The sequence below is a fragment of the Myotis davidii genome, unplaced genomic scaffold, assembly GCF_000327345.1.
Source record: "Myotis davidii unplaced genomic scaffold, ASM32734v1 scaffold809, whole genome shotgun sequence".
In the NCBI taxonomy this organism is placed as follows: Eukaryota; Metazoa; Chordata; class Mammalia; order Chiroptera; family Vespertilionidae; genus Myotis; species Myotis davidii.
This window is the reverse complement of record NW_006300017.1, coordinates 1,904,445-1,931,789: the sequence shown is the minus strand read 5'-3', so window position 1 is coordinate 1,931,789 and position 27,345 is coordinate 1,904,445. Positions and strand designations below refer to the sequence as shown.

At 50.8% G+C, this 27,345-nt stretch overlaps 1 protein-coding gene and 1 long non-coding RNA gene across 5 annotated transcripts; both read right to left on the bottom strand.

Moving 5' to 3' along the window:
- Positions 1-6: 6 nt before the first annotated feature.
- Positions 7-13,782, bottom strand: TMEM225 (transmembrane protein 225). Of its 4 annotated transcripts, none has more exons than XM_015571978.1 (5): positions 13,525-13,782; positions 9,807-10,365; positions 1,818-1,964; positions 1,414-1,548; positions 7-412 (listed from the first exon to the last, which is right to left on the bottom strand). In XM_015571978.1, the coding sequence occupies exons 2-5, from the start codon at positions 9,901-9,903 to the stop codon at positions 168-170; spliced, it is 624 nt and encodes a 207-aa protein (XP_015427464.1). In that variant the 5' UTR covers positions 9,904-10,365; positions 13,525-13,782; the 3' UTR covers positions 7-167. The 4 variants fall into 4 exon arrangements, with proteins under 4 accessions (XP_015427464.1, XP_015427466.1, XP_015427465.1 ...); XM_015571980.1 differs by having other exon boundaries at positions 9,807-10,063; XM_015571979.1 differs by lacking the exon at positions 13,525-13,782 and adding an exon at positions 12,338-12,681.
- A 6,916-nt stretch (positions 13,783-20,698) lies between these two features.
- Positions 20,699-23,854, bottom strand: LOC102766406. The gene is made up of 3 exons (XR_436305.2): positions 23,520-23,854; positions 21,436-21,540; positions 20,699-21,140 (listed from the first exon to the last, which is right to left on the bottom strand). It is a non-coding gene; the product is annotated as an uncharacterized LOC102766406 (long non-coding RNA).
- Positions 23,855-27,345: the final 3,491 nt, after the last annotated feature.

Sequence of the window (27,345 nt, the reverse complement as noted above, 5' to 3'; positions counted from 1 at the left end):
AGGTAAGGGGTGTTTTGTTTTTTTTTTAAAGCCATAGTCTGGATTTTCTGACAGATGTCAACCAGGTCACAGTCATTTACAGACAACACGGTTGAACATCCACCCAGAAACAGGCACAGGAAAAGGTTTTCATTTAGATGAGCACGTAGGAGCGATGGATGATCAAGTTACATAGCCCAGGTTACTCGGCGTTTCTGCATCTGTGAGTCCCTATGGAGCCTATTCTCCTTGGACAGATCAGAGTGCGCGTGGACAATGCTAGGCAGAATGGGGCTGCGCTCTGGTAATGAAATCACTTGGATAGAACTCCCAGACTGCTGTCTCACGTCACTGTCGCAGCCAGAGTTTCCCATGGTGGATTCAGAGGCACTATTCTTCATGACCCGCCGGTACTCTAGGAGAGAGAAGAGTCCTGGGGAAGAGAGAAGCCGGGGGAGGGCGATAGAGGAACAGTAGATGTTTCATGAAATCGTCAAGAAATATTTCCCTCTAAGATACCAGAGAGACGCTGACCCAAAGCCCGGTGGGGGGGGGGTATCTCTTTTGAACTGCCCCCAAGAAATTTGGAAGGAGGTCCAAATGCTTCAGTTGAACAGACTAAAATTGGATGCAGGAGACACTTCCCAACAAAACAAAATTAAGGATTTTTTTTTGAAAAGGGACTTGCCTCTGAGTTAGGAATTTCTAAATGAAATTTTAAAACTCTTCTAGAGCCAGCCATCGGTTTGGCTCAGTGGATAGAGGTCGGCCTGCAGACCAAAGGGTCCCAGGTTCCATTCCAGTCAAGGGCATGTACCCTGGTTGCAGACTCCTCCCGGCCCGAGCCCTGGTCAGGGCTTGTGCAGGAGGCACCCCATCGATGTGTTTCTCTCACATCCGTGTCTCTCTCTGTCTTTCCTTCTCTCTCCCACTTTCCCTAAAAAGAAAAATCAATCAATCAATCAATGGAAAAATATCCTCAGTTGAGGATTAACAAAAAAACAAACACAAGACAAAACCACCTTTAGAAGCAAGGGTCTCCAATATTGGTGGCTGGACATTTAGTATTAGGGATTGCTTTTCTCTGATCTAAAACTGCCCTGGCATGACACTGCCCACCCACCTACGTGAACATTCCATGCTATGCACGCTCTCTAGTCTTCCCTGAGATGGGGAGGGTGTGAGAGACGGTAGCAAAGGTGGAGGTAAGGAGCTGCCCTCTTAGGCCAGCACGTCGACCATGTCACCCAGTCCTGAACTCCAGCTCTATCGCTAGAGGAATTGTCATCCGAGAGCGAGTCCACTTGAACTTTACCCCCTTAAAATGCAAGGATCGGTCCTTTTTCCTTATTCCCTTTCCCCGTCCTTTCACTCTCCCTCCCACCCAGGGTGGATTGGATCTCGTTCCCCATCAAAGGCCCTTAAAACGCTCACCAGAGGCAAAATGGAAGAAAACGCTAATGTAGGAATGTTCAATGTTCCCGGTGACATGATAATTAGAGTAGTACACGGATTTGCCTTGCCTCAGCTTTATGTGATACAGGAGGAGTGCGGAGAGCAGAAGGACACCTAGTGGCCAAACCAAAGGAGAAAAAAAAAAGAAAAAGCCCCTTTTGAGGAACCGTGATGCCTCCACCCATCTTAACCCCCAGAGGGGCCTAATTTCTAAGCCTCCACCCTGCATATAGGCACCTCATCCACGTCTGTGGATGGTTCCATTCAGAAGCTGCATATCGGAGCCAAAACTCTGGGAAGGCCCCAATAGTCAGGAACTACAGGCTGGGCTCACAGACCAAGTACACGGCCACGCCCGTGTTAGGGGAGCCAGGGGGTCTTACCGGTGAAGAACGTGAGGAAGACAGCCATGAAGATGACGCACGCCGTTTGAGGAATCATATAGGTGAATTCCAATCCCAGGAAGAAGTTATAAAAGTAGGAAAGGCTGAGGACTATAATCAGCATGACTCTGATCACTTCCATGTCACCTGTTGGAAAGCAGATGTTCTCTTGAGAGAAGGACTGATGTTTCTTCTAGGCCAGCCGTGGGCAAACTACGGCCCGCGGGCCGGATCCAGCCCGTTTGAAATGAATAAAACTAAAAAAAAAAAAAAGACCGTACCCTTTTATGTAATGATGTTTACTTTGAATTTATATTAGTTCACACAAACACTCCATCCATGCTTTTGTTCCGGCCCTCCGGTCCAGTTTAAGAACCCATTGTGGCCCTCGAGTCAAAAAGTTTGCCCACCCCTGTTCCAGGCTCATTTCCACCCAGGGGCCACACATCTCTAAGTCAAAATGGAAATGGGGCGGGGGGTGGGGGGTGCGTTTGAGAGATTTGATTACATCATACAGACAGAAGTGGGGGTGACGAAGAAGCAGGAAGCCATAAGCTGAATGGGAGAGAGAACCCCAAGAAACCATTGCTATCTTAGTATCTCTGTCAGCTTCTTTTCTCCTCCTTCCCTTCTGCAGAACTCATTTCTTAGGAAATACTCGAATTTCTCCTGTTCACCTCGGCTGTCCACATAACCGACTTGCCTTGTTGCCCATTGCCTTTCTTTTTTTAAAAATATATATTTTATTGATTTTTTACAGAGAGGAAGGGAGAGAGAGAGAGAGTTAGAAACATCGATGAGAGAGAGACATCGATCAGCTGCCTCCTGCACATCTGCTACTGGGGATGTGCCCGCAACCCAGGTACATGCCCTTGACCGGAATCGAACCTGGGACCTTTCAGTCCGCAGGCCAACGCTCTATCCACTGAGCCAAACCGGTTTCGGCCATTGCCTTTCTTTTATACCCTTCTGTTCTTGCTGTGCTGGGTCACCCTGCTGCTCCTGCCAAGACCTCTCTACTGTCCAGCCAGTACGTCTGTGAACTTCAAAACATCCCCAAGACATTAGAAATAGCGAGGTTTTTGAACTCTGTCTTGACTATATGGATTATGAAAGTGGGCCCACTGCAGCCGGAGGACATTGCATCCGAGAATAACGAGTAAGCTGGTAAGGTAAATGGAAGTCAAGGGAAGGTGAACCCTCCCTCTCCACCCATCTTCCTAGGGTCTCGTTCTTACCTTTTGGCCAAATAGTACTCTGTATCCATGGGCTGTGGCTTTTTGTAGTTGCTCTGGCCTCAATATTTATTCTAACCCAGTCATTGACCAAAATCCCTACTGCCAAGAAGACTAAGGCCCAAGAAGAGATGAACATGTTGATGGCCTGGATAGCTCTAATTGATAGCTGCATGATGGCAAGCAAAGAGTTCGAGCGGAGACCACCACCAGTAGCTCACATGCCTTCCTTCTGATTTGATTCGTCGTCACAGGAAGAAGAGAAAAATCTAGATGTTTAGTGATCGCTGAGGCATTGGCTGTGGCAGAAGCTGAAAGAGCCTTTGGGACCACTCCTATAGTGGGGCCAAACTGCTCTCAGGGATGCCAACTGCCATGGAATCATCGGTTGGTTTGACCCTAGACCCTGGGGCCTGGTTCAGTGGAAGGAACCAAGGGGCCCAGGAGTTCTGAGGAAGCTCTCAGCTAGACAGGGAGATATGATACCACACGCAGAGGTAATTATCAGGTACACAGATCACTAAAGGCCTGGAAATAAGTGAAACATGCATGACTAAGGAGGTCTAAGGACTTCATTGTTGTTAATCCTCACCCAAGGATATTTTTCCATTGATTTTTAGGAAGATTGGAAGAGAGAGTGAAAGACAGAGAGAAACATTGATGTGAGATGTGAGAAAAACACATCGATTTTATGTCTTTAATGGGAATTGGTCCACAGGTGATGCTCTATCCACTGAGCCAAACCAACTAGGACAGGAGGTCTCATTTTAGAGTTAGAATTATAGGTTCCAGGGTTAGTTGATATTATAGGCGGGGATTAGTGAAGGACGGTAAGAATTAAAGATCTTTGACACAAGTGTCAACTAGTAGCATTAAAAAAAAGGGGGGGGGAATCACCATTCAAAATTTAGGATTTTTTGGAGAAACTTGGTTCCTCATTTGGGTAGCCTAAAGCAGTTTAATCAGGCGGGCATCTAGGAACTAGACCAGTGTCTTGAAACGGAAAGAAATGGACTGATACACCAAACCAATATTGCACGCCAATATCATTTACTTATAAAGTGCAGATAATTATTTGTCAGGATTGCCTTTGTATCTAGGCAAAGTAAACATTTTTGATTCCTTGAAGAGGCAACCATGTATACCCTACGCTCAGAGCCAGAGCACTTGTACTTCAACAAAAATAAATAATAAGAGCTTTTTCCTGAACTAAGATGGAAGTCACCTCCAAAACCTGTCTGCCTATTTCTTCAACCTCATTGCAGAACCTGGAATTGCTGGATTCCTTTCATTGTCTCAAACACACTCTGTTGTCTTTCAGGCCTCTGTACACATCTTATTACATTGTATATATCTTTCTAAAAATGTATATTTGTTCATTTAAGAGAGGAAGGGAGAGGGAGAGAGAGAGATAGAAACATCAAATGATGAGAGAGAAACCTTGATCGGCTGCCTCCTGCATGCCCCCTACTAGGGATCGAGCCCACAACCCAGACATGTGCCCTGACTTGGAATCGACTATGACCTCCTGGTTCATAGGTTGACACTCAACCACTGAGCCACGATGGTTGGGCATATAGCTTTTTAATTTTTTGAAATAATGCTCAATATATTTAATCTTACAAAGGAGACATTAATGAAATGGCCTCCGGATCCTGGTTTTAAATCCCGATTCTACCACTAAGAAGCTTTGTGGTCTTACAGATGATAATGCTTCCTACTACATAAGAATTTTGTAAGAATTAAATTAATTTAGAGACGTAAAGATGTCTTAAAAAGAGCTCCTGGCACATAAATGATACAGAAGCAATGACCCTCATCTTCATTTGGATTTCCTGGGAAGGAGATGCTAAGGTGGAGATTTCTTTGTGGGGAGTGGATTGGGAGTACACCCAGGAGCCACACCTGTTAAGTGCTTCCGGGAATCAGACTTGAGCAGAAGTTGAAATGAGATGCAGATGCAACCCAAGGAATGTTAGCCAACAGCTAACGCCAAGCGCTCTGGGTCTGGGGTGGTCCTTGGGAGTCATCTGAATGGAGCAAGAGAGTTGGTCATGGACTGCACGCTGCTCCTGGACAGTCCTTTATGTCTTGGGAACTGCACGCCTTCGCAGTCAGCACCTCTGGTGGCTGTGCGAGTGAGGGCTCGCCCTTCCCCACTCCTGTATCAGGGGCCAGCGTGCGGTTAGGACTGCCAGCTGCCATGGAGTTGTCTATCGGCTTGACCCTTGACCCTTGTGGACTAGTGAAGCAGAAGGACCAGGTAGGGAGTAGGGAACACACTAAGACAACTCATGCTATTACCTGCTCACATATTGATGCTTATATTGATTGCTATACAACAGAACCCAGGAGTAGGATTTCTAGGTGGAAAGATGGATGCCTCTTAAATTTAAAAAAAATTTTTTTTTTAAATCCTCACTCGAGGATATATTCCCCATTGACTTTTAGAGAGAGTGGCAGAGAGAAGGAAAGACAGAGAGAAATATCAATGTGAGAGAAACACTGACTGGTTGCCTCCTGCATGCGCCCTGACCAGGGCCAGGGTTAAGGAGGAGCCTGCAACCGAGGTATGTGCCCTTGACCAGAATCGAACCTGGGACTCTTCGGTCTGCAGGCTGATGCTCTATGCACTGAGCCAAACCAGCGAGGGTTCCACTACTGCCCCTTGCTCCACCTCAGTTACTACCGTCTCTGCTATTCCATCCTCCTCTTTGCTCTTCCTCCTTCCCCTTCTCTCATGAGACCTTTCTACCATCCTTAACACAAAATTCAGTGCCATTTTCGTTTCTGTACTGATCTCAACACAAGGTTTGTAATAGAGCTCAAGCTGAATGGGAAAATGACTGACACACAGATTCCCTAAATCTGAAGCAAAACAATAAGCCTTTAGAACCTACCCGCAAATGTTTCTAAAACCTACTGTATTTGTTTTCTAGAGCTGCTGTAACCAAGGACCACAAATAGTTTTCTTCAAACAACAAAAGATTATTGTCTCACAGTCTGACTTCATCTGAATTTGTTGAGATTTGAAAAGACTCTATTTCCAAATTAGATCATATTATGTGTTGTTGGGATTTAGAACTTACTCATATCTTGCTCTGGAGGGCACAATTAAATCCATAATTTACTTCTTGTAAATTATTCAATAGCCCTGGCTTAATTACGCTTTGTATCTCAATCAAGAATAAACTTGCTGTCAGCTAGATGGCAATGTTTTGTCTTATTTCCTGTAAATTCCTGTGGGTTCATTTTAGGTTTAAGATAAATATTATTATAATTTTACTAGAGGCTCGGTGCACGAAATGTTGTGCATGGGGAGCAGGATTCCTCAGCCCTGCCTGCTCCCTCTTGCAGTCTGGGACCCCTCGCTGCTTACCGCCCACCTGCAGCAGAGGCAGGAGAGGCTCCTGCCACCACCGCTGCACTTGCCAGCCATGAGCCTGGCTTCTGGCTGAGCAGTGGCTCCCCTGTGGGAGTGCACTGACCACCAGGGGGCAGCTTCTGTGTTGAGTGTCTACCCCCTGGTGGTCAGTGCATGTCATAGCGACTGGTCATTCCACCGTTTGGTCAATTTGCATATTAGGTTTTTATTATATAGGATTTCCCCCAAGAGTATTTACCTGTAAATGGGAGATTATTTAATCCATAAAACTCCCAGTACTTTGGCAGATGGTAAATAAAATATGAGCCCTACAGGGGAGCATGGGCTTTGTAATTCCCAGGGGCTTGACCTGATCGAAAGAATCATCACTCAAGCAAAGGTCAGAGCATCTGTCTGATGCTCGTGCTGATGAATTCCTCACCCATCCACCCTTTGGTCTGTTTTTCAAGCGTTCCCTTCTCTAGTGCAAGTCCAGTGATCACTTGTCAGCCCGTGATGAGGAGACTTTAAATGATGTTGATGGCTTCGCCTCTTGCCAATATCATTTATTTTTATTGTTTATAAGTGCCCACATGCCCCTGGCTTTTTGCCACAAAGAAAATCAAGTGTGAAGCTAAGAGCAAGATTCATTGACTGAGATTTCCGCAAGCAACACACAGAAAATGACCTTCATGATCTGCATAGGTAACACTGCTGTACCTGTCCAACAATGTGTATTTCATTGCTTTGCAAATAGCCTTGATAGTCCCTATGTAAATTAGTGCCTTGTCTCATGTTATTATGCATGGTTCCTGAGAAGGCAACAACTAGAATTATGAATGAACTTGGGGGGGCGGGGGGCGGGGTGTGTGTGTGAGAAAATGTAGAGTAACAAAGCAGGAACTCTATCAATGAACAGGCATTTCCTGGAGGCACATGATCTTCCCCTGAACCTGAAGCCTTGTATTTGGGGAGGAATTAAGCTGATTTCATTAAACCAGCTGGACCTGAGTCCCTCATGTCATCTGGGGCTAACTGTCAAACTCTACCCTGAACGAAAACACAATGAGTTTAGGTTGACCTGATAAATCGTTTTTCATTTGAGTTGGTCATCGGTGCCATGTTTCAGGGAGAAGGCATAGAATACAATGGAGAGAAAGGCCCCCAAAAAGATTTAGTTGATGATGTTGTAAGTGGAGGTATTGTCCAGCTATAGTGCTGAATACTGTATGTGTTATGCTTCTTAATCCTGCCAACAATTCTGTGGAGTTGGGTGTCACAGGTTGGGTTCCTAAAACAGCTGGCTAGGACATAAAATTTGGAAAGTAAAATGCTTTTAAGAAGTATCTTTGGGATCAAGACTTGTGGAGGGGGGGGAGGAAAATGAAGAAAGAATGGACAGAGGGAGAATTTGAACTGGTATAGAGGCCTCCAAAATTCAACTGGAATGGAGGCATGATAGTCCTTCAGACTTATCCCAAATTGGGCCCAGATGAAAAGGTCGTACAGGCCCATACCCATCAGTCATGAATGTGGACTGAGATAAGACATGACTCTGGTAGGACCACTTCTCTCCAATGTAGCTGACAAGATCCCTGAAGGAACTAACCTCTAAAAGCTGTTGCCAAAATAGTTGAGGAAGCGATTTTTCATCAAAGGGACACCTGGGGGGTATATCACAGTGTCCACCATGGTAGGTAAGTTTATCATTACTTTAGAGACAAAGAAAGAGAAGTTAAGAGAAGGTCATAATCCAAGGTTGTCATCATATCATCTTCATCATCATCATCAATCATCATCACAGTGACAATAATAATAATAATGACAGTTACTATTGTTCAGGACCTCCTCTAAGCCCTTCACGCGTGTCCTTCGGTATCACAACAACCCTGTGGGATAGGTAGTATTATAACCCCCACTTTCACAAACAAGAAACTGAGGCACAGAAAACATAAGTAACTTTCCACACGTAACACAGGCAGACCTAGGCGTGAAGCCCAGTATTGGGTCACGCTCCTACCCACCACGCAGTCACACAGCTCTCGGAATGTGAATCCAGAACTTTCTGATCATCAAGCCCATTCTTTAAAATAAGCTGGTTTGTTTCTCTCCCTCTCTCTCTCTCCCCGCCCCCCTCTCCCTTCCTCTCTGGGGAAAAAAATATAAATATATAGTATATATATATATATTCGACAGTGAAAAAAAATCAGTCTTAACCACACAACAAAGTTAAATTGGTGATTCAGTGACAGCTAATCATTTGTAAGAAACAACAGATGCCCTTACAATGAAGATATATTCCATGGTGGGTTTTTTAAAGCACACTTAACAAACTGAGTAATGCACTATAATGATCATGCTGATCTTTCAAACATGTATTCAGAGCTTGTAGTAATTTTTCCTCTGAGGATGCCAGAGGTTCACTTAATTGGTGATGAAGTTACAACAGGAGGCACTTCTTCCACACCCACCGCCAGCAGCTCCAGACAGCTCAGAGCGAAGGCTTCTGGGTGTGGAGCATTGGAGGGGGCCCTCAGTCCAATGAACCCCTTAGTCCCATGAACCCCTCAGTCCCATGAACCCCTTAGTCCCATGAACCCCTCAGTCCCATGAACCCCTTAGTCCCATGAACCCCTCAGTCCCATGAACCCCTCAGTCCCATGAACCCAGGTTACAGAAACAACCCCTGGCTGGTGACAAGTGGGAGGCAGGTGACAGCTGACCGGGGGGGTGAGCGACCGGCCACCCCTAATCCCCACAGGACACAACAAGAGGCTGGGGACACAGGCTGCAGAGGAGGAAGCTACTAATAGCCTGAGATCCCAAGGACAAGGTCTGTGGCCACCTGGAGGTAAGGGCCAGTCCTTCCAGGCTGAGGCCCGGCTGCCCAGGCAGGTCTGGAACCAGGGTCTATCTGGGAAAGGGGAGGGCAGCAGCGGGAAGGAGAGGGGTTCCCAGCCATCCTGCTTCAGGCGCTGGTGGAGTAACTGGACCTGCCCACTGGGCAACATTAACTAAAGGACTCTGCGAACCCTGGGGTAGAGGAGAAGGTCACTGAATAGACCTGCTGAGCCATCATATGCTGGAGTGACCGGGGAAGCCTGCCTGTCCAGGCCGCGTGTCCGGTGGGCGCTCCTCCCGCAGGGAGTGGCTGCAGAACAGCTGTCCCACTTCCCCTGCTGGGCTCTGGGGTTTACCAGTCTCCCAGGCCCAAGCTCATGACGAAAGCCACTTGATCCTAAAGCTTTGCTATTTCTGTTAATGCGGTGATGACCTAAGTGTAGCTAAGAAAAGACAGGAGTTCAGCTCTGGCCATTTTATAGATGAAAAGTAGATTCCATTACTCTCCAGAATTTCTCTATTCCTTTAAATATAAACCAAAATACTCACCGTTGCCTGGAAGGCTGGGTGCTGCAGGCCCAGGCCCGGGCCCTCTGCCGGCTGGTCCTCCATCGGAAGCCCTTCTGCTGAGATGAGGGCTGAACATGGCCCAGCCCCTTGCCTGGGGCCTGTCTTCGGGCCCCACGCCGGTGGCGGAAGCTGAATTCACAGCAGGTCAAATGTGACTCCTCTGGGCTCCTCTGGTTCATCGCTCATCAGAGCCAGAGACAGCTGGTGAGCATTCTTGGCATCAGCGCGGGCAGATTCTTGAAGGAAGATATTAAGTTGGCTCAGCCGCCCCATTTCTAGGCCAAGATAGCAAACCTGCATAGCTAAGGACTCTTGGATGTCTGTGGCACGGCTTCTTGACAGTGAAAGATGCATTTTTAGTCTAATAGCTGGAAGCTATGATTCGCAGAGATGCGTGGGGGGAGGAAGAGGAGGAGGAGGAGGCTTGGCCCTGAGCTGAGTTCTGTGCACCAGAGCCTGCCAGCCGGCCGCATTTGTATCATCAGCAGCCTCGATACAGGCGCACAAAGCTTGGCTCTCCCCAGCCTGCAGAGTTCGGCTAAACCAAGAGGAACCAAAGGCAGGAAGAGGAGGAAAGAGCCACGTGTTTTGAGGGCTTCAAGCCGGGAGGTAGCTATCTCCATTCCCAGTTTTGAAACGAGACTCTGGGGCTCAGAGAAGTTAGGTCGCTGGTCAGAGAGCGAGTATGTCTAGCAGGTGCTGAGACAGTCCAGGACCAGGACAGAGGGCAGAGGCCCGAAGGGCAGGTGGCAGATATTGTGGGTTGTGGGGAGTGGGCTGGCGGAGGGGGGGGCGTTGTGAAGGTGCAGGAGCCAGTTCCCTCTGATTCCTGGGTGGGACCAGGGTCCCCTCCCCAGAGTGTATGCACTGGGCTACCACCAGGGGGCACTGGTAAAATCCAGCCAGTGGGAGCTTATGTGGACTTTTATACTTATTTCATTACTAGAGGCCTGGTACACGAAATTCGTGCATGGGAGGAGGGAATCTCTCAGCTCGGCCTGCACCCTCTCCAATCCGGGACCCCTTGCAGTCAGACATTCCTCTTGCAATCCAGGACTGCTGGCTCCTAACCACTCACCTGCCTGCCTGCCTGATCACCCCTAGCCACTCTGCCTGCCAGCCTGATAACCCCCTAACTGCTCTCCCCTGCCAGCCTGATTGCCCCCTAACCGCCTCTGCCACAGTGGCTTTGTCTGGAAGAATGTCCGGTCTAATTAGCATATTACCCTTTTATAAGTATAGCTGGCATGTTCAAAGATGCATGAAAGTAGAAAGAGCAGTCAAAGCGGTCAATTTAACCCTTATGTGTGCCTCTCCCATGCCCACCTCATTTCCTCCAGAAGATATTAAAGTAAATCCCAGCATTGCAGTAATTGTACCTGAGAGGACTTCAGCATTTATATCTAATAACTGGACATGTTTAGGCCATAACTGCAATTCTACAATTATATCTAGCAAAATTTCTAACACCATTGCAATATCAACAAATACTTGCTCATGGTCAAACCCCTTGGTTTCCTCCAACAACAAACAAGAGTCCTTGCAGTGGCTGCTTCAATCAGGCTGCACACAAGGTTTCCGCACTGCAGGGGTCCCTTTAAATCTGTCCCATTTCCCCGCATCCCCTTTCCCATGCCGGTATCTGGCGGAGGAATCTGGGTCACCTGTTTCTGTAGAATTTCCCACGTTCTATATTTAGCTCAGGGTGGTGTTTAACTTAAATGTAACCTGGATGCTTCACTAGAGAAGATTCTAGCTTGTTGTTGTTTTGCAGAGTCATAGATGGCAGGGTGTTCTTATTACACTGTGTCTGGGTGGGTTTTTTTTGGGGGGGGGTGTTTTTTTTTTTCAGTGTTGCATCTAAATGAGGGCTTTTAGATAGTCACAAAATCTGGGTAATTATAATAATAATGACAATGATAACAGTACCATAATAATAGTAGTGATTAGGTGTACCGGTAAGTGATGCAGATTGATGGAGCTACACATATGTTGATATATATGCGATTTGATATGTATGCTATTTTGTCGCATTGACAACAAGCTTCAAAACTTCATATGTCAAATTTTCTGAAGGTGTTAACATCATAGATATTTTTACGCTTAAAAATGTCAAATTTCGTGCCAAAAAAAAAAAGCATTGAGGGGAGTTATAATTCATTATTCTGAAGAAAAGTGCTAGCGATGGACATGACTTTGAATGAAGCACTTTTGATGTTTCTCTTGAAATTATCATGTTTTCCTTGATTACAAAATCCGCATTTTTAACTGGTTAATGGCTAATCCGCATTTTTAACCGGTACGCCTAGTATTGAAGGTTGCTTGTGCCAGGCACTTGGCCAAAGGCTGCACAGAGCTGTTTACCTTCGTGTACATCCTCATTTTATGGGGGACCAAGTCGATGAGTAGAGGGACTGACTTCATGACTTGCCCAGAGCACACAGCTGGTACGCGATGAAGCTAGAATTGGAGCCCCAGTCGGTCTCATCCCCAAGCCCAGGTTCTCTAACCTTCTGTGGGGTTTGGTGACTCCGGTCCAAGAAGGCATCCCACCTAGTGACGCTGGGGAACAGAAAGGACAAGGGCAGAGAGGGCACCCCACAGCCTGGGCTCCTGACAGAGACAACAGGAAAGGCAAACGATGGCCTCTTTAGGAAAGACTGCAGGCGGGCAGGTGTGTGCGGAGAGCTCTGTGCTGGGTAGGAGGGACGGGGGCCCTGTGCCTGCCCTCTTCTGGTAGGCATACATGGAGCCTGGCAGGGTTGATAGGGTGGCTCCTGGCTGCTTGGGGGTTCCTGGCAGTCCTAGGCTCCCCCTAGAGCAGTGGTTCTCAACCTTCCTAATGCCGCGACCCTTTAATACAGTTCCTCATGTTGTGGTGACCCCCAGCCATAAAATTATTTTCGTTGCTACTTCATCACTGTAATGTTGCTACTGTTATGCATCGTCATGTAAATATCTGATATGCAGGATGTTTTTTCATTGTTACAAATTCAACATAATGAAAGCATAGTGATTAATCACAAAAACAATATGTAATTATCTATATGTTTTCCGATGGTCTTAGGGAACCCCTGTGAAAGGGTCATTCGAACCCCAAAGGGGTCACGACCCACAGGTTGAGAACCGCTGCCCTAGAGGAAGGAGAACTCTCCATCTCAGACCATATGTGAACCAGTTCTCAGAATAAGATGCCACGGTCTGTGGTTTTGGGATTAGTGCTCACTGCTGGGACCCTCCCGCAGGGCTCATCTGCACCAAGACAAAAGGTGCATTTTAGCCCTCGCAAACTTATGCAAATATACTTCTTACATTCAGGGTTCAGACTCCAGACATTTGTAAACAATTTTGCATCTGAAGCTTCCTCTAAGTGCCTGAGCATGAAGATTCAATTTAAGCAATCAGCCCATTTGTAGGGAGAAATCACAAATCAGTGACACTAGATGGAGCTGTGAATAGGGACTGAGCCCTGACACTCAGCTCCATCAGAGGATTCGGTTCTGAGTGAAGCAGGAAAAAAAGGGGGAGCGACTCCTCTGGATTTCCAGGGCAGGTACCACCCGCCCGGCTTGCTGTCACTTTTTCCCAGCGAGTGAGGCAATGGCAAAGGGCTGCTCAGGGAAGCCCGAGTGAAGAATGGGTCATGTTGAGTCTCACCAGCAACCCATGGTACCCCCAATAGATGGGAAATGCTCACCTGACCAGTGAGCCAGGGGGAATCCCGTCAGCCTCCAGGACATCAGCTTCGCATCACCTGGTCAGCACTCATGGCCACAGTCACATCCACTTCTCCTCAAGGCGGAGACGGAAGGCATCACGCCAAAGCTCCGTGTACGCGCATGTAGTAGCATGACCACACACAGGTGCGCCTTCGCATCCCAGGCTTGCTCTAGAAGTTAGCCTTCTTTTCTCTCCATTGGGTTACTACGTCCTCTTGGTCACGGACTCCTCTTGATTCTACCTGCAAAATTCCCACGGATGCATGAATTTCTCTTCCTTCACTCTGCTCTTGTGTGAGCTCAGTCTTCGCTCTTCAGTTTTTATCACACATATGCATGGATGTGCAAAATAGTTCAGGAGGGAGGAGCAAGCAGCCCTAACTGGATGGGGTTGGGGGAGCCATGAAGGGAGGCTCAAGGTAGACATGACCTTCTGCCTGGCTTCCTCTATAAACCGTTCCCTAAAGCAGAGGTTCTCAACCTGTGGGTCGCGACCCCTTTGGGGGTCCAATGACCCTTTCACAGGGGTCGCCTAAGACCATCGGAAAACACATAGATAATTACATATTGTTTTTGTGATTCATCACTATGCTTTAATTATGTTGAATTTGTGAGAATGAAAATACATCCTGCATATCAGATATTTACATGACGAATCATAGCAACATTACAGTGATGAAGTAGCAACGAAAATGATTTTATGGTTGGGGGTCACCACAACAGGAGGAACTGTATTAAAGGGTCGTGACATTAGGCAGGTTGAGAACCACTGCCCTAAAGCACGCAGGACAGGCCTCCGCATCCTACACACAGTTCTCTAGGACAGCCCTATTCTGCATTCCTTTGTTTCCTTTCTAGTCTTAGAGGTGGGAGCTTGTCTCTCTCCTCCCCTACCTCCACGTTCAGTGCCTGGTGAGAAGCTTTGTAAATATTGGCTGAATGGACCAGCGAATGAGGCCCCGACACAATTTGAATCAATAACCCTGAAGCAGTAATGAGTAGTTATGAATTAATAGGTCAATCCTATTTTAAAATTAAGTTAGAAATGATCTTTTTTTTTTTCTTCTGTTGATAGACCACTTAGAGAGAATTAGGTCATCAGAGAAGGATGACCACACAAAATACTACACACGAATGCTTATAGCGGTTTTATTCATGATTGCCAAAAAGTAGAAGCAATCAGGATGCCCTTCAGTAGGGGAGTGGACAAATACATGGCAGTTCATTGGAAAATGGAATGTTATTCAGCGCTAAAAAGATATGAGCCATCAAGCCATGAAAAATACGGAAGACACTTCAAATGCATATTACTTTTACAGAAGCCAATCTGAAATGATTCTAACTACTTGACAATCAGAAAAAGGTAAATAAAATAGAGACAGTAAAAAGATCACTGGTTATCACGGGTTGGGGCAGGAGGAAAGACTCCATTCTTTTTTTAAAAAAAAAAATATTTTTATTGATTTCAGAGAGGAAGGGAGAAGCAGAGAGAGATAGAAACATCAATGATGAGAGAGACTCATTGATTGGCTGCCTCTTGCACGCCCCCCACATGTGCCCTGACCGGAATCAAACCATGACCTCCTGGTTCATAGGTTAGAGGTCAACCACTGAGCCACGCTGGCCGGGCATATTATCTTCATTTGAGAAACAAGAAAGGGAGGCCCAGAGAGGTTATGTGATCTGCGTGTTAAGGACCCACACACCTGAGACTGTGGTGTGGCAAGGTTTACTCGTGACGCAAAATCAAATGAGTTCCCCTCCTGGTTTCTCCGTGTCCCATCTCCCTCCACGCGCCATGGAAAAAGCCCAGCCTTGTCTTCACCAAGGCCAAGACAGAGGACAGTGTCCAGAGTTCCTGCTTCGCATTAAAACTTGGTTCTTTGGAGCCCTCGTGGTCTGCTGCGGGCCCCAGGTGGGCACTCGACCCGCCTGGTCAAGTGTTTCCTGGTGGGAGAGAACATGAAGGAACCAGGAGAGTGGGGGTCAGAGGGGAGAGAGAGGGAGAGAGAGGGAGGGGCTCTTTGTTTCTCTGCAGTTGTAGCCAGGAGCTTTTTCAAAATAACCAACACACCTCCCAAGCTTTCGTGGGCTTCTGAAGGGTCCACTCCCTGACCAATGATCTTGTTCCCAGGTTAGACTGACAGGTCTCTCTGGTCAAGCACTTCCCCCCTGCACCATTTTCACTTTATTCTGCATATGCTTACCTCTCCCTGCCCCCCCGCTCCCCAAATCCTATAGGCCAGGGCAGGCTGCTCCCTACGTCGGGGAAGAGAGGGGTGTGAAGCTGACTTCCTGGTGAAGCAAACAGGCCCAGTGTCCCAGCCCGTGAGGCCCAACAATGTCCACGTCCTTTTGCGTCCTTCTTATTAATATCTAGGTAACTACAGTAACACAATGAGAATTTCCAGGTGGTAGAAGCATTTATAAAAAAAAAATGGCAGATCAACCGTATTCTTCAAAAATGTCAAAGTCATAATGTTAGGGACGGGAATATAACATTCGGGACCAGCCATAATTATAAGAAATATTCATCATGCTCTGTTAACCATGATTGTTTTTGATCTGATTTAAGAGAGTACATTCTAACCTGGCTGGGAGTTGTACACGGGACCTGGGAGCTCACCTGGAAATGCTGTCCACCCTCCCCATCCGGGAGCTGCCGATTATCACGGAAAGATGGACAACCTTGTTGAGGAAAGAAATGGAGTCCTGGATGCCCCCTGCCCTTTGCAAACCCCCCAGCTCACATGGCCCACTTTGCCTGCAACCTGTAACTATTGCTATAGTATATCCATTCTTATTCCCTTTGCCCAGTTCCCCATGTAATCTTTGTCTTTGTACCCCATATAAGCAGCTGGATTATGGGGGAGGGGGCAGAGCAGATTCCTGGATGACCTGCAGCTCTCCCATACTGCCGGCATTATTAGAATAAATGCTCATATATAATTCAACCCTGTCTCTGCTTCATTGGCTCAAGTAGTGACAGGCTGCCCGGACCCATTGGTTCTCCAGTTTCAATAATAGATTTTTTTTTAAAAAAGACACAAAACTTTTACAGATTAAAGGAGACAAAGAACTATGGTATGACAGTACAGTATGCGATCAATCTTCTACTGCAAGAAAAGCAACGCTATAAAAAAGACATAAATTGACAAAATTGAAGTATAGGCAGTAAATTAGATTTAAGCTCTGTATTAATAATCAATTTTCTGAAGTTAATAATACTGTCTGCATAAAAGACAATATTTCTTTGCCTAGAAATGCACACTGAAATATTTTAGGTATAAGAGGCCAGGGCGCATGTAATTTATTCTCAAATAAATGTTTAGTAAAAATGAAAATATGTATGGTACTACATCTAGAGAGACAGCAAATGAGAATAAAATGTTAAAAATAGGTGAATTCAAATCTAGGGTATAGAAGTAATTCTTTTCTACTGCAACTTTATAATTTTAAAATTGTTAGGTCTGATCACATAATCGAATCGATATCCCCTCCCCGGAAACGGACCTTTCGATCATTTCGCAATTGACATTCCCTTTTGCTTAGACCACATTCCATTTTCTAAGACCATTAACTTTCCCCTTCGGACTTGCCCAGGATCCAGACCACCCAGTGAATTCCCCATTGAAAAAACCCCTCTGGAGTCCTTTAAAATCTCTGACTCCCCTCCCCGTCCCTGGGTGCTGGTGCCATTTGGGGGCTCAGCCCATCTGGTTTTTTTTGACCTAATCTATATATATAAAAGCATAATATGTAAAGTGTCCCCTCTGCAGTTCGACCGGGAGACGGGGAGTTTGATTGATCGCTATGATGTGCACTGACCACCAGGGGGCGGCGTAGACCATGGTGGGAAGGAGAAGGTGGGGAGGTGGGGAGGTGGGGAACCTGATTGGCCCTGGTTGCCTGCCGGGCCTAGGGACCCTACCCTTGCATGTTCACCGGGCCTCTAGTAAATGTATAATTCTTTACCCCTTTTGTGTGTTCCTCCTTCGGCGACCCTAACAGAAATTATTTCCAAATATTTTTGTAAATGGCTCATGGACTGGGTTCCCCATTTTGAGCTTCCCTGATTTTGCTTCTCAGAGCCGCCACCATCGCCACCACAAGCAGCCCCTAAAAGGCGCACTACAGATGTGCTAATGAGTCTGCATGAGGGGAGGACCGGGGCACCCTAAGGAATGAAGCCGGGGCTGGAGTATTAGCCATCCAAAGCAAGGAAGTTGAGATTCAACTCTACATCATTCCCGGGGGTGGAGGGAGAGGAACAAGAGGAAAAAAAATAACTAAAATATTGATGGGAAGGGATTGAGATAAACTAGATTTAGTATCCAGTTTATGTGTTTGTTTTTAAAAGAAGCCACCGTTTTCTTTGTCTTGTTTAAATTTTGTGTTCTTTTTCTTTTAAAAAAAAAATGAGGTATGATTGACGTACAAAAAAGCTGTACATATTTAATGTACAAATATTGATGAGTTTTAAGATAATTATATACCCTTAAAACCACCATAGTCACCACATAAAATACCATAAGCTTAACTGTCGCTCCTAAAAGTTCTAAAATTTTCTCTGTGGGGGAGAAAGGGAGGCAATCACCCTGGCTCTCTGATGTGACTCGGCCACAGGGTGCCCCCAGGGTCCCCACAGGGTCCCCCAGGCTTGAGCAATGACCTGGCTGGGCCCTGCACAGGCTTTCCACACCTGCGTTTAGCTTGGCTGCACCCCAGGGAGCGCTTCCCGCCTCCCGCAGGCTCTGCTTGGAGAGATCTCACCTGCAGGATGGCCTCCGCATCGCCTGCTTCTGGCGTGTTTGTGCCCCGTGTTCCAATCTAATGATTCACAACCAGAAAGCCATGGGGTGTAGAGCACTAATTGAAATTTCGGTGCTTGCTTTCCGCATTCTGGGAACGCGCACGTCTGCCTGGTTAAGTGAAGAGGGGTTGTATTTTCTAGCTCATTGATTTATCCTCATCAAGGCGCCAAATATAGCGCCGTGTGAGTCAGCATGGGGAGCGCGCTTCTCCCGCGCCCTCGACCTCAGACTGCCATCGCCTCCAGCTCTCTGCATGTGCAAACAGCCTGAATTGGATTTGGTGTGATCCCCACTCCTCCCCTGTCAGCGGCTATTTATCGCATTTAGGTTCCAAATGGAGGATTTTAGTGAGACCCTCACAGTGATCTCTGCACAGTGCTGGCTCCAAGGAGAACACCCTGTAGGTCTGGCCCAGGGCCTTGTGCCTGGCCTTGCGGGATGGACCGGAAAGCCAACTTCGCTGCCCCCTCCCCTCCCTCTCACCAGACCTGCTCCCTGCACGAGGAGGTGGCATCCTGGCTGTGCCAGGGATTTCCCAGGAGAAGGACGGAGCAAGTGAGGAGCCATAGGCAGTTCCCACGTGGCACGGGCTGGGCTGCAGGGGGTGGAGCCCAGAATCTGGATTCCCCCAAACCCACCCTTGCCTGCCGGGGTGCCCTTCACAGAGCTATGCTTCCCGACTCCCCCGAAAGCAGGTGGCAGCAGCGTCCTAAGGCACCGTCATGCTGTCACACACAGAGACACACTTAGGGACAAAGACACCGACCCACAGTCACATGGTCACATGGAAAGACACGCATGCACATGGCCGTCACAGGGACGCACACATTCACTGCCTGCCACTCGCTCTCTTCTTCTGACTCAGCGAAAATTATGTGAACTGTCTTATTTCCATCTCTCTTTCCGTTATTCCCATCTCTCCACCCCAGGTGATGTCCACCAAACCTCTTGGTCTCGCTCCCAGCCCCTCATAGGTAGGTGCACTCAGCGCACGTGGTGGGTGTGCCTTTCGGGCACCGTCCTCCATTCTCTCTTCCCATTTCTTCCATCGTCACGCAGATGAACTTGACGGGCACATTCTGAACTTTACATGATAAAGAAATGAATGCATGTGCATGGAGGCCCTGAGACTCTGGAGCTCCCCGTAGATCCCCCAGCCTCACCTGGACTCAGACAGTCCTCCAACCAGGTAGCCGCTGCGTGAGACCACCAGCCGTCCATCGGCACCCAGTGCTGCGGAATGAATGGGTGCGTGAATGAAGGAACAGGCGAATGAAGGAACATTCAGGGGACATCCACACGCCCTGCGTCTGCCTCCCCCCATCTCTCCAGTCTGACCCCGAGGCTGGGCTGGTGTCCCTTCCTGGGCACACACAATGGCCGGACTTGTCCTCTCGGGGTCGGGGAGCTGTTGCCCTGTGTCCCCACCCCTGCCAGGCTGGGGGCTCCATGTGGCAGGACAGCGTGGGTCTCGCTCACTGCTGTTTCCAGCTCCGGCCGCGGGGCCCGCACACAGTAGGCACCTGGTAGACGCACCCCCTGACTGAATGCCTTCACCGGGATTTGTTGGGACTTTGAGTCGACCAAGCCCTCCCGTGGATCTGTTTGGTTCCTGGGTTCAGACAGCGAGGGCTGTGGTGGCGAGAGGGACAGCGTGATCAGAATGTGCAGCCCCCTGGGTTAGAGAGAAAGTGCTCAGAGGGCAGACTCTAACCTGGACCAACAGGGATCACTTCAGTTCATGTCTCCAGGCCTTCCGTGCAGAGAGCAGGGGTCGCCTGCACTCTGGTTCTCTCGCTCTTCAGAATAAAGTCTCTGAGGTAGAAGGGACCCAGGACAAATGCCAATCTAGGCCCAGGAAGGTCGAGGGCTCACGGAGCCGCACACAGCACGTGGGTGGGAGAAGCAGACCTGGACTCAGCCCCGAATCCCCTCCCCCTTTGTGCTCTCTGCAGAAGCCCAAGAGGCTCTCAGAATAGCAGCAGCCTGGCCTGGATTTTCTGAGAAAGCCCTGATTTCAAAGAGTTTTGCCGTTTGCCTGTGACTGCACTAGAACTTGTCAGGCTCTCCTGTAGTCCCGCGTGGAGACTATGTGTCCATCTGTCCCAGGCGCAGCCCAGACAGACACCCTGCGCCTCAGGCCACTTCCCGGCTGATCATAGAGGTCAGCCTGAGAACCCTCCCACTAGAGGGCACCCACCCACCCCGTGCCTGCCAAGCGCCAGCCTTGTCCCCTAGCACCATCCCCCCCACCCCCCTCCCCCTCTGACACCTCCGGGGAAAGCCTTAGGTCTTTTCCCGGCCTCCCAGGCTCTGGAGTCCCGGCTGACAGGAGTGGGGAAGACGCTGGCCTGGGAGAGCTGCCAACCTGAGGGGCCGGGCATCCAGACCACAGCGGAGCCATCGCACTAAACACCACTTGACATGTTGGCAGCATCACGGACGGCGGTGCCTGTGGAAATGTAGGTCAGTGCTTGCCTGCGAGACGGAAGAGGCAGGCCCGCTGGCGTGGAAGACAGAGGAGAGCAACTACGAAATGCAGATTCAAGAAGCATCAGCGAGCTTCGATACGTGGAGACGAAGGACACCCAGGAGGCCGGTGGGTTGTAACTGGTTCCCAATCTGGTCAGGAGTCCAGGACAAAGGATGCAGGGAAGGGAGCAGGTCAGAAGCTTCCAGAGAGGACGGTCTCTCTCTGAAGCGGGTCAGGGCCGTGCACTCACCTCCGAGCTCAAGACCATCCACCTGCGCCCAGCCAGGGGCCCAGTAAATCCTCTCACCTGCAGTAAAAGATTGTGGCAAGAACATTTTCACTCATTCACCCGACCAACGTTCACACATTGCCCACTCTGGCCAGACGGAGACTGGCCTGCGAGCTGTGGCTGGTGACAGCTGCGGGCACAAGTTCCGGAGCATGTGTTCCCAGTGGACCCCAGCCTGGTGGGGCTGGCAGGGAAGGCAGTGAGCCTGGGAGGTGCGCTGGGTCAGTGGAGAGCCTGCCCCAGGGACCTGGGCATCGGAGAGGAGAGGGCAGTGCAGCAGGTGCCCAGGCCTTCCTACCCCTCTAATCCGTACCTCTGCCTGGCACGGCTGGGTCCTGATGACACAGCCCAGAAGCGAGGTGAGCCCTCCCCGGGCCTTCCCTGGGCCCGGTCTCGCCAACTCATCTAGGCTGCCGCTCTGCAGAGAAACAAAAGCACCTCCTACATGATTTTTTTTTAAGCAAGAGAAGGAGGGGATAAAAAATAGCACACGATTAGGAAGCCACTGAACTTCTGTGCAAACTAATGAACAAACCAGCCCTTGACAACTTCTCCCAACTGCCGCCGACAGGATAATTGGGCCTAATTTCTTAATTTTAATGCCGTTGTTGCATTTGACTTCTGCTAATGAGACGTAAATATGTGTTTCGGGTTTGTGCATTTGTTTAATTGCAGGGTAGCCAAACCGATTGGCTAGAAGGGTCGCCGTTTGTTTATTCATTTTTATTTTCACATGCCCCTCGATGGCGGGAAGAGTAAAGACCTCCGAGCCCGCCCCCTCCCCCCAGGGGCTGGCGGTTTGGGGTGCGGGGAGGAAGATGGGAAGGAGGCTCCCCAGACCACCGCACCCTCATCGGCCACACCGATCAGAAGGAGGCCTATGGTGTCTCCGAGGAAGGAGGGACAGGATGGTGTCACGCAGGTCACAGCTGGTGCCTGGGGCTGACCGAGCAGAGACTTGAACGAGCCTTCCGGTCACGGTGCTGGTGGGAGGCGGGGTCGTGGATCATAATATCATCTGTCCTGTGATATCGCAGGTCTGTGTCGAGGCCGGACCGCACGGATGGAGATTTTGAAAGAGCCCGTTTGCGGGAAAGTTTTAGAAACCGGGAGCAGTGACACAACATTCAGGATCGTTTGGTGCGAACGTGAGGGTGGAGCGACGGACTCTCATTGGCCCTTCCCAACCCTGTTCCCAGCATCTCCCGCTGCGAACCACAAGTAATTCAGGCGAATGAGACCCTCTGTTCAGGGGATCACACTTCTCCTTCTCGCTCCTGGGGGCAGTGCCGGCCTGCCCAGCGGCCATGGCTGCTCGCAATGGTGGCTCTCTGGTCCTGCCCGCACAGGTGATGAGCGAGGCCATTTAGGGAGTATCACCCTGGCAAAGGTTCCCTCTTCCTCCTCTTGAAAAATGGGCAGCTGGCCGATGATGTGGGAGCCATGACCATCCTTCAGAGCCTTCGCCCGGACGGACGGATGGGATTTCTGGCCTTTGTAAAGGGGAATTTTGCGACGAGAGCCTCTCCCCTGGGCTGTGCCTGCCTCCCCTCGGGGACGCTGAAACTGTGGTCGAGGCTGGAGGAAGGTTTCCCGGCTGAGGAAAGAGGCCTGCCCACGGTCGCAGAGCTCCAGGTGGCCGCTGGGCTGGCACCCGCTCCTCCGGCTCTGTCAACTGGCTGGGTGAGCTGTGAGCAGTTGGTGGGGCACCAAGAGGAGTATGGAGCTGGGGTCCTTAGGAGGGGCAGGGCCTGCGGGAGGGAACGGTGCACCAGCAGTTGGCACCTCAGCCCTGCCCAGTGGCGCTTCTGCCCACAGCCCCCGAGCTGGAAGCTGGGCCTTGCACCTCACCAGGTCCCCTGCCTTTGTGGCCATGCACAGGCAGCTGATTAGGAGGGAAACAAACAAAACCCAGGTGCCCTGCAGTGTTAGGGACATACTTACACTAACCCCGTGTGAGGGTACCTGGCGTGCACATCACCTGGGCATCCCGTGTTCAATCGGATGGGCCTGCACGCACAAGGCCACTCCGCTCCGTGCCTCCGAAGCCGACGGCAGTATTTAAACCCGGCTTGAACTTGGCCCACAATCTGGGTGACCGCCATCCCCTTCTCCTGTGGCCTCTTCCTAACTTCCTTAGCAGGAGCTCAGCCCTTCCTGGGAATCGCTTCTCAGGCACGGCCCTCACCAACGGCTACTCGACCGACCGTCTGCCCAGCGACCAGATGGAGCTGGCCCTGCGTCCCTGCCCTAACCGTCCTGGTTTGCAAAGAAGGCGGAGCACTTTCATTCCCGGTGGCATTTTAGGGAGGAAGGAATCCGAGTCATTTGGTTTCTTTGGTTTCCAAGTGAGATGGCACGCAGGTCCCCTGGGAAGCACTGGGCAGAGGGACTCACCTGTCTGTCCCCGAGACACAAGCAGCAGCTCAGGTGGCTGGATGCTGAAGGGGCCCGGGCTTCTGGGGGAAGAAGGAAGGCGGGACGAAGCAGCAAAACTGGTTGCTATGGAGACGGTTTCCCCAGCAAGTGGAGGAGCTGGGGCTGTCAGTTGGAGCTAACCTTGAAGGGTTTCGCCAGAAGAGAAAGGATATGTAGGCACAGATACAACATGTGACGTCTGACCTTTTCACGTGGGAGGCTGGGGATGGGTGTGGAGGTGCCAGGGAAGATTCCATGGCCCCGGGGGAGGGTGCAGGGAGAGGGAAGGGAGAAGGGGCAAGGGGAGAGGGAAGGGAGGCAGGGAGGAAGCTGAGCCCTGAGGAGGTAGGAAGGAGGAGGGAGGGTATGGGCAGGGCCACATGCTGAGGTCAGAGCACATTTCCTCCCATTTGACTCTCTCCAAACCCCAGTGTCGAGGACGTCCCTGTCCCCTTGGTGGTGAGGGTGCTGGATGAAGACCTAGAGGGGCTCATCCAGGCTCCGGTCAGTAATGGACGGGGCTGGGGCTGAAATGCAGGTTTTCTGACTCCAAAATCCATACTCATTCTCCCACGGAGGATCCCCCTGAATCACTCCAGTGACCCAGGTCTCGTGGGGGTGAGGGTGGGGTGGGGGTGGGTAGAGGCTACAGGGGCTCTAATCCAAATCAAGAAGAAGAGCCCCCGCCCCTCCTTTTCCCAGCTGGGCTCCTGTCCAAACACCCACCCTCTTCTCTTTCATCACATGACTTCCCAGTAGTTGGGGAACATGGGGAAGGAGGATAGAGAGCCAGTGAGCCCAGAGGACTGAGAGGGGCTCCAGGGAGTGAAACTCACTGTGGGGACGGGGCAGGGGGCTCTGGAGCTCCGGTGCCCCCACCAGGGGGCAGGCACCGCCCACCCATGGTCCCTGGCCCCAGGCTGAGACCTACCAGTGCATGCTGAGTCAGGCCCCCTCTCGCTGCTGAGCGTCTGCTGCGGCAGGAAGTACCCGTGATAATGACCTTCCCAGAGCCAGGTTATTTCTGTCCTCGGCAGGCAGACACATCAGGAGAGGCAGAGTCCACAATTAGCAAAAGCAATTAGCGGGCGGGCTGCTCGGGCCCTAACGGCTGTGTGCGAGTTAGGACCTGGCCAGGTAAACCTCGGCCCAGTGTCTGGACACGTGGGAGGTGGGGTATCGGCGCCCTCACCCAGGGTCCAGGCAGGACCACCCACCTCAAGGGCACCGTCTCCTTTTGGACTTGGAGGGCCTGGGCTGGCTGAAGATTTCCCGCCTGACAGACACCCCATGGCTCCCCAGACAGACCAGAAGGTCTGGGAGGCCGGGAGGGCAGGTTGAGTGAGCTGAGCCCGGCAGCCAGCTGCCCGCTGCCGAAAACAGCCTGGGCCGCGGGGTGTGAGACACGGGGCAGGTCCGGGGCTGGGCCCAGTTCTGAGTCAGAGGACGGGATCCAGGGCTGGAGCATCTCCTGCGGAGGGGCCCGGGTTTCTCTGCAGTGAAACTGTTCCCGGGAAACCTCCGGTTGGGCTGGAGCGGCCCATCACTGTGTCCAATCACGAAGGCAGGGTTTATTGCGAAGGCCAGCCCAACAAGAAGACGGGGCGCTTCCAAGCATCAAATCCTGTCTTCCAGCAAGGCGCAGAGGACAGGGTGGTAAAGGGGACGGGGCTGGGGTGTTACCTGCAGCCCTGGGGGTCCGCAGACGTCAGCTGTTGCCCTTCATCCTCAGGCGATGAGATGATGTTGACGAGATGGAGATGATGTTTTGACTCCTGGTGGGTCGGCGTGACCTTGCTTACCGGTTCGGCTTGCTGGATTCACAGCTGAGTTACCTCCTCCATCGCATCGCCCAGGCCTTGAAAGGAAACTTGAGAAAAACTTAACCCCCTGGTCACATCTGAGAAAGTTAACCCCCTAGTCCCATAAGGATAGGTGTTCTAAGATTTACAAGAATATGACTACTTTTCAGATTAATTCAGGTGCTCTGTCTATCAGGTTATAGGTCCCCTCTATCAAATGAGAGCCTGCACATCCGTGTGCGTGGGGACGGGCTGGGTAATGCCACCTACGGACAGCTCCATGTCAGAGCCCCGCCGCAGCGAACATGTGAGTCTTACGCCAGGGCCCCTGTGAGTCTGAGCAGCTCTTCAGGGCAGCAGTGCCCAGGCAGTGGCTCCACACACAGCCCATGCGACTCAGGCGAGGGGGCCTGCTATGTCCCCCCTCCAGACACCACCTTCGTGGGGGCCAGGAGACAGGGCTGGAGCCCGGCTTCCCACAGCCTCTGCCCAGAAGGGACCCAGCTCCCTCCTGCCGGCCTTTCTCCGTCCGACCTAGCCACACGCCTGTCTGTCGGCCAGGAGGCCTGAACGTCAGTCTCCCATCTCCCAGGAAGGGAAGGGGACATCGGGGAGCTTGAAGGTCCATCGAGGACAGGCTGTCGCTGTCACTAAGAATCTGTGAACGTCTGGAGGGAAGGGTCCATATCTCCACCAAGCAGAGGATTCTGCCGGCAGCTTCTTCCCGTGCCTGGTGAGGGCCTGTTTGTGGTTCCTGTTAGATTCAGGGTTAAAGTGACGCTGACCTGGGGACAGCAGCCTCCAGTGATTACGAAGAGGCTCACGGTGGATGGGGGCAGCCCGAGGAGACAAAGCCCAGATCCTCGCCCCATGCTCACTCTCAGGCTGAGGAGGAAGGGCAAGCAAAGAAAGTTCAAATTTGCTCGGCCGGCGGCGTGGCTCAGTGGTTGCACGTCGACCTGTGAATCAGGAGGTCACGGTTTGATTGCCGGTCAGGGCACACGCCCAGGTGGCAGGCTCCATCCCCAGAGTAGGGCATGCAGGAGGCAGGGGATCCATGATTTTCTCTCATCACTGATGTTTCTATCTCTCTCCCTCTCTCTTTCTCCGTTCCTCTCTGAAATCAATAAAAATATATTTTTTAAAAAAGAAAGTGCCAATGAGTCCTGCAGGGCGTGTGCTCATCGCGCTGTCGGGATCCAGGGCAGAAGGGAGGGAGCTGTGAGAGGAATCAGGTGAGGCCTCCTGCAGGCAGTGCCTGCTGACCAAGCCTGGTTTCCCCGGGCCCCAGGCTTTCCTGCAGCCTCACTGCTGGTCCAGCTCCTGCCCTCGCTTCTGAGCCTCGAGGGCAGCAAAGGCCATCACCCCAGGCCTTTGCAAACCCCCAGCTGGCTCAGCAATCCGGGTCCTTCTTCTAGGACCTGGCAGGCGAGAGTAGAATCACCCACACACTCACCCCAGCCCCTGGGGCAGAGTGGGTGGTGGGTGGAGCGGGGAGTGGTGGAGCACTGAATTCTGTGTGGGCTCAGGCACCTGGCACCTGAGCTCAGGTGTTCACACAGAGGTGCGATGCCAGGGCTGGAAAGGCTCCCACAGTGCTGAGCACCCACACGGGGGGGCTTTCGGATCCCCCTCCTGAGACTCTGATCCTGGGCCAGGTAGGGGTCTCATCACCCTGCTGTGCCTTCCTCTCTGGAAACTCAACACCCCCTCAGGGGGGTTTGTGTCTGAGGCTATGGCCACTGTGCCTACTGGCACCCAGGCCTGGCACACCTCTCCCAGGGAAATGGGGTGCCATTTGCTGTGTATGTGTCTCGGGCCAACCCCAAGCTCCTGCCCTGCTCTCATTCTCCGGGTCACACAAACTTCTCAGCTGCGTCCCTATTTTTGTTGACGTCAAAAGTGGCACTACTGCTCTCGCCAGCCAAGGCACAGAGAAGCCCCTTGCTGCAGGCTCCGCCCGGAGCTGGAGTTGTGAGGGGCAGAGATAGAACGCCGGGGAC